This window comes from Bubalus bubalis, chromosome 9 (assembly GCF_019923935.1).
Source record: "Bubalus bubalis isolate 160015118507 breed Murrah chromosome 9, NDDB_SH_1, whole genome shotgun sequence".
NCBI lineage: Eukaryota > Metazoa > Chordata > Mammalia > Artiodactyla > Bovidae > Bubalus > Bubalus bubalis.
This window is the reverse complement of record NC_059165.1, coordinates 70,173,860-70,181,571: the sequence shown is the minus strand read 5'-3', so window position 1 is coordinate 70,181,571 and position 7,712 is coordinate 70,173,860. Positions and strand designations below refer to the sequence as shown.

The following is a 7,712-nucleotide window of genomic DNA, read 5'->3' as shown; positions in this document are numbered from 1 at the left end:
GTGCTGTTTCTTGTAAGTCCACTCATTCATGTTTATTGTGAGGTTTTTTTTTTTTTAAATTTTATTTTATTTTTAAACTTTACATAATTGTATTAGTTTTGCCAAATATCAAAATGAATCCGCCACAGGTATACATGTGTTCCCCATCCTGAACCCTCCTCCCTCCTCCCTCCCCATTCCATCCCTCTTGGTCGTCCCAGTGCACCAGCCCCAAGCATTCAGTATCGTGCATCAAACCTGGACTGGCAACTTGTTTCATACATGATATTTTACTTGTGAGGTTTTTAAAGGTTCAGATGAAAGAGAATGTAAACTGAAGTAGTAATTGTTTACTATGCAAATAAAAAGTCAATGAATTGGAATACTGCCAGTGAAGTGGAAAGTAGACATTTTGCACGGCACTGATCTGAAGTGATAGAGAACTAATAATAGTTTATACTGCATAATATCTACTAAAAATATTTGAAAAGGGATCATTTGCTTTAGTAATAAACACAAAGTTTATGGTATTTCCTACTGAGAAAGGATGAGAAAAAGATGAAATAATGAGGATATGTCAGAGTGTTTCAATTTTGTAGTTACAAGACTGGGATAGAGTTCATAAAAATCAAGAAGAGGGCCATGTGTGGATTTGACCCCTAGTTATGACATTACAAGTCCACTTTCTCAGCCTCATGCTTTCAATAAAGCCATGTTCAAATAGATAGCAAAGCCATATATGTTTGAGATATCTCTAATTTGAGGGAAGGTTGGTAAGTTCTGATCATTCATTTGGTAGTGATATCTACTATCTACTAGTTGACTAGAGATATGTTAGTTTCCCTAGGGAAAAAGAAAGAGGTATGGTGGATATAATATGAGTGAACTGCTGAATAATTTTTGAAAGGCTACTTTGTGCTGATCACTCTAAAGGTTAAGACAAATCTTATAAGACGTATCTTATATGACTCCTGGCCTCATGAATCTCACAATCTGTTGTGAGTGTCTGTTGTGAGTAGATACATATACAACTTAGTCAAATACAAAAATATATTTATCCATTATCAAGGTTCCCAGATAGTTAAGAACAAAGATTTTTTTGGAGTGTATGGTAGTAAAGTATGCTTACTATCATAAGGATAATAAAGAATGTTTTATTTACCCTTAATAACTTGCTTTCAAAATATGAATTACATTTTGCACTCACACTTGGAGTCGATAACAAATATGCAAATGATTACAGGAAAAAGAAATAAAAAATTATATGGCTAGCATTTCATTTCCTAAAGACTTTTTGGAGCCTGGAGGATCCTGGGTCTCTGAAAAAAAGAGAATGAGCAATTTTTCAAAAGCACATAAACAAACACTAAAGGAAAGAAAAAGAAAGATAGTTAAGAGTATAGAATTTTTTTTTAATTTATTTTTTAAACTTTACATAATTGTATTAGTTTTAATTAACTGGTTGATCATAAGAAATAGATTCAAATGTTGCCTTAAATACTAAATACGTATGCGCATTTGATTGAACATATAGCTCTCAGTAGTTGATTTTTAATTAATACCAGTCTCATCTGGTATATTTAAAAATTACATAATGTTACAACTAATTTCTACTCTTTTGGGGTGATGAAAAGTGGTCTTATTCTCACTTTATTGAAAGTTGCTTAAATAAACCTGTTTTTTTCTCTAGTTGAAATTAACTGAGTTGTCATGTGACTAGAAAGACATCAATATAAAGGGGTACATTTGGTTGGATGGAAATGATAAAATTAATTTTCTAAAACAGATGATGGTGCTTCTTTTTTTACAGCTTTATTGAGGTAGAACTAATATATAAATAAATTCACAATTTATTTAACATATATAAGTTCATGTGTCCGGACATATATGTGGACCCATGATACAGTCACCACAATCTAGGTAATACATTTATATGTCTTCTCCAAAAGTTTCCTTGTGTTCTTTTGCTTTTTGTGTGAATGTGTGGTAGGAACACATAACATGATTCACCGTGGTACCAAATGTTAAGTACATAATATAATATTGCTAATTATAAGCAATATGTTGGACAGCAGCTCTCTAGAACTTATATTGTATAGCTGCAATTTTTTAACCATTGAGCACTTGCCTGTTTCCTCCTCCTTCCATCCTCTGGCCATCACCATTTTATGTTTCTATAAGGCTGACTGTTTTACATATTACATATAAGAGGTGTGTTTGTCCATTTGTGTCTGACCTATTTTACATAGTATACCATCCTCAAAGTACATCCATGTTGTTGCACATTGTAAGGCTTGTTTCCTTTTTAAGGCTAAATAATATTTCATCAATATTCTAATAATACTCCATTAATTAAAGTTGACTAAAATACCATAAGGGGTTTCCTAGGTGGCACTAGTGGTAAAGAACCTGTCTGCAGTGCAGGACATATAAGAAACACAGGTTTGATCTCTGGGTCAGGAACCTCCCCTGGAGGAGGGCGTGGCAAGCCCTCCAGCATTCTTGCCTGGAGAATTCCCAAGGACAGAGGAGCCTGGCAGGCTACAGTCCATAGGGTCGCACAGAGTCGGACACAACTGAAAGGACTTAGCACGCATGCACGGAATATACTGTATCTTCTTTATTTATTCATAATATTTTATCAATATGCTAACAATACTCCATTAGTTAAAGTTGAATAGTATATCTTTTTATTTGACCATTATTAGATGGATACTTAGGTTGGCTGTTGTGAATAATGCTGCAATAAATACAGGAATGAAATTATCGCTTAAAGATCCCAATTTCAATTCTTTTGGGTGTATACCCAGAAGTGGGAATGTTGGACCGTATGATGGTTATAATATTTTGAGGAACATTGATTCTGTTTTTCATTCCCACTAATACTGTACAAGGATTCTAATTTATCCATAATCTTTCCAACATTTGTTGTCATCTGTTTTTTTTATAACAACCATCCTTACAGGTATGAGGTGATATCTCATTGTGGGTTGATTTGCATTACCCAGATGATTAGTGGTGTTGAACACTTTTTCATATGCCTACTGGACATTTGTATGTCTTGTTTTGAGAAATGTCTGTTCAAGTTCTTTGTTCACGTTTTAATTGGGTCATCTCTTTTGTTGTTGTTGTAGACATTTGAATCTCTTATATACCTTGGATGTTATGTATAATTTTGTATATTTTCTCCCCTTCCATAGATTTTTGCTTTTGTTACCCATGGTTTGGTCTTATATCTTTAAAATAATTGCCAAGACCAATACCATGAAGGTTTTCCTCCATGTTTCTTCTAGGAGTTTCAGTTTCAGATTTTACATTCAAATCTTTAATCTAAGTTGATTTATGTGTATGGTGTAAGCTAGAGGTTCAATTTTATTCTTTTGCATGTGGATATTCAGTTTTCCCCAAACTGTTTATTGAAGAGACTGCCCTTTCTACATTGTGTATTCTTGGTCTCTTTGTTGAAGATGACTTGTTTATATGCAAGCATTTATCTCTAGGTTCTCTATCCTGCTCCATCGATCTATACATTTACCTTTATGCCAATACAATACTGTTTTAATTACTATAGTTTGATCATTTTTAAAAAAATCTGTTTTTTTCTATCTTGCAGAGCATCAGAAGACACCTATGCCATTGAGAGAATGCACACTGTATTTATTTAGAATGCACATAATAGGAAAATAGATACAAGTTATGAGGTCTAAGCATTTAGCATATAACTTTGGGGAGAGATGACATTGTCATTTATCTGACCTTATGTAATATATAATCTTTCTCAGCTATGACTCAACTTTCTGGAACATACTTTGCACATGGGGATGGTGAAGAGCACCAATGAGGGAAACATAACAGGTTTTATCCTGTTAGGGTTTTCTGATTACCCTCGGTTACAGACAGCTCTCTTTGTGGTCATCTTGATCTTATATTTACTAACCATTTTAGGGAACACCACCATCATTCTGATATCTCATCTGGAACCCAAACTTCATACACCAATGTATTTTTTCCTTTCTCATCTCTCTTTCCTGGACCTCTGCTTTACTAGCAGTGTTATTCCTCAGCTCCTGGTAAACTTGCAGGATCCCATGAAAACCATTACCTATGGTGGCTGCGTGGTTCAGCTCTATGTCTCTCTTGCTCTTGGATCTACTGAGTGTGTCCTTCTGGCTGTGATGTCCTATGATCGCTATGTGGCCATCTGCCGTCCCCTCCACTATGCTCTCCTAATGCATCCTCATCTCTGCATGGCCCTGACATCTTTAGCATGGCTTAGTGGGGTGGCCACCACCCTGGTACAGTCCACTCTCACCCTGCAGCTACCTTTATGTGGGCATCACCAAGTGGATCATTTTATCTGCGAAGTCCCTGTACTTATCAAGTTGGCTTGTGTGGATACCACTTTCAATGAGGCTGAGCTCTTTGTGGCTAGTATCCTCTTCCTTGTTGTGCCTATCTCCTTCATCCTAGTCTCCTATGGTTACATTACCCAAGCAGTTTTGAAGATCAAATCAGCTACTGGAAGAAGGAAAGTTTTGGGGACCTGTTCCTCCCATGTGACAGTTGTCATCATGTTCTATGGAACCATCATGTTCATGTATCTGCAGTCAGCCAAAAGTACATACAAAGATCAGGGAAAGTTTGTCTCTCTCTTCTACACAGTGGTGACTCCCATGCTTAATCCTCTTATTTATACTCTGAGGAACAAAGAGGTCAAGGAAGCACTAAGAAAAGTTCTAGGGAAGATTTTGGTAATAAAGTTTACATGATTGTCAAAAAATGGTTTAAAGCATTACTATGATAAATACCTAATTTTTGTGGTTAAAGAAAATCACCTAATGTTTTAAAACTTTTTTCCCCCATTTCCTTTTGATTAATTTCTTATAAAACATTTTGTAATATACTATGGAATGTATGTGTCTAGTCCCAACCTTACAATTACACAGTGGTAACATAAATCCTTTGGCTCATGTCTTTTCTCCAAAATATATTATAATGCAGCATTTGAGGTTTATTTTAATTAAATATTTTATAAGATGAAGAAAAATATGAAAATATTCAAGAAATACTTTACATTAGCCATTTAACAATTTTTGAATAATATATTTAGTCTCTTACCCTTTATGTTTCTCTAGATGGATTTATGGCTTATTTTTTGCAAGGATGTATCTAAGATGGATGAACCATGGGCAAGCTGTTGTAAAGCAAATTATTTTACTTCACCCTATACTCTATCCACTTAACATGAGGTAGACATATAGAGAGTTGCATAAACAGCATGAAGACAAAAGCCACACATTAAAGGTGGAGAATAAAGCAGAAGCAGAAACTTGATTTTATTATTTTGTAGTTGAACCAATTGAACCACTTTGAACTAACATCGGACTCTGATTCCTAAGAAAAAGCACAGCCATGGACTATTCTATAGCTTGCAAAGCCATATAAAGAAAAACACTATTGTTGTTAGTATAACCATGTACTTCTTAATGCTATGTTGATTATTTCACTTTAAAAATATACAATAATATACTCTTTTTTTTTTTACATTTAGGTATATATATATATATAAACATATTTTTATAATTTGGAAATTCGTTTTCCAGATGAAAGCTTAATAAAACTCCTTTTATTATTTATGCTACAACACTGATTTGTTACCTATAACTTCATTCTGAAGATCTTTGCTTATAACATTCCTTTTCTGAAAATGAAGACTTTTGCACCTTGATTCTGAAAAATTTTATACAAACACAGAGTATTAAAATCTCTATGTCACTGCATTGTAGCAAACATTAGGTTGTACAGCCTGTAGTTGGCAAAAATACTCTACATTCCATAGACTTTGGAAAACTGTGTCTCCATTTTTATTGCCTCAAGGTATTTTTAAAATTTCCTCTTTAGTTTCTTTGCTGATCCATTAATTGTTTAGTAGAATGTTGTTTACTGTTCACATGTTCATGTTTTTTCCAGTTTTGTTTTCAAAATTATTTCTAGTTTCATAGTGTTGTGGTCAGAAAAGATGTTTGATGTGATTTTAATCTTAAATTTATTGAGACTTGTTTTGCGGCCTAACATGTAATCTACTATACAGTTTTTAGGTAAACTATTTTGTAAATATTTATTAAGACAATGTGGTTAATATATCACTTAAAGTCAATATTTTCGTATTGATCTTCCCTTTGGATGATTAATTGATTGATGTAGGTATGGTATTAATGTCCCCTATTATTATTGCTTCCCTGGTGGCTAAAGAATAAGAATTCACCTACAATGTGGGAGACCAGGGTTGGGAAGATCCCCTGGAGAAGGGAATGGCAGTATTCTTGCCTGGAGAATCCCCATGGGCAAAGAAGCCTGGTGGGCTATAGTCCATGGGGTCACAAAGAGTCAGACATTACTGAGTAACTGCTGCTGCTGCTGCTAAGTCGCCTCAGTCGTGTCCGACTCTGTGTGACCACATAGATGGCAGCCCACCAGGCTCCCCCGTCCCTGGGATTCTCCAGGCAAGAACACTGGAGTGGGTTGCCAGTTCCTTCTCCAATGCATGAAAGTGAAAAGTGAAAGTGAAGTCGCTCAATCATGTCTGACTCTTTGCGACCATATGGACAGCAGTCTACCAGGCTCCTCTGCCCATGTGTTTTTCCAGGCAAGAGTACTGGAGTGGGGTGCCATTGCCTTCTCCTTAAGCACACACAAACACTATTACTGCAAACTCTCAACTTCTTCTTTTATATCCATTAATATTTCTTTGCTTTATATGTTCAGGTGCTCCTGTATTGGGAGAGATAGTATTTATGAACATCATATCCTTTTTTCAGATAGACCTCTTTCAGTTCAGTTCAGTCACTCAATCATGTCAGACTCTTTGTGATCCCATGAATTGCAGCATTCCAGGCCTCCCTGTCCATCACCAACTCCTGGAGTTCACTCAAACTCATGTCCATCGAGTCGGTGATGCCATCCAGCCATCTCATCCTCTGTGGTTACCTTCTCCTCCTGTCCTCAATCTCACCCAGCATTAGAGTCTTTCCAATGAGTCAACTCTTCGCATGAAGTGGCCAAATATCGGAGTTTCAGTTTTAGCATCAGTCCTTCCAAAGAACAACCAGGACTGATCTCCTTTAGAATGGACTGGTTAGATCTCCTTGCAGTCCAAGGGACTCTCAAGAGTTTTTTCCAACACCACAGTTCAAAAGCATAAATTCTTCAGCACTTGGCTTTCTTCAGAGTCCAACTCTCACATCCATACATGACACTGGAAAAACCATAGCCTTCACTAGATGGACCTTTGTTGGCAAAGTAATGTCTCTGCTTTTGAATATGCTATCTAGGTTGGTCATAACTTTCCTTCCAAGGAGTAAGTGTCTTTTAATTTCATGGCTGCAGTCACCAACTGCAGTGATTTTGGAGCCCCCAAAAATAAAGTCTGATGCTCTTTCCACTGTTTACCCATCTGTTTCCCATGAAGTGAAGGGACCAGATGCCATGATGTTAGTTTTCTGAATGTTGAGCTTTAAGCCAACTTTTTCACTCTCCTCTTTCACTTTCATCAAGAGGCTTTTGAGTTCCTTTTCACTTTCTGCCATAAGGGTGGTGTCATCTGCATATCTGAGGTTATTGATATTTCTCCCAGCAATCTTGATTCCAGCTTGTGCTTCTTCCAGCCCAGCATTTCTCATCATGTACTCTGCATAGAAGTTAAATAAGCAGGGTGACAATATACAGCCTTGACG

General features: G+C 36.0%; 1 protein-coding gene across 1 annotated transcript; it reads left to right on the top strand.

The window, feature by feature from the left end:
- The first annotated feature begins 3,680 nt into the window (after positions 1-3,680).
- Positions 3,681-4,748, top strand: LOC102400370 (olfactory receptor 2G2-like). Its single transcript, XM_006043721.2, has one exon. The coding sequence runs from the start codon at positions 3,795-3,797 to the stop codon at positions 4,746-4,748; it is 954 nt and encodes a 317-aa protein (XP_006043783.1). The 5' UTR covers positions 3,681-3,794.
- Positions 4,749-7,712: the final 2,964 nt, after the last annotated feature.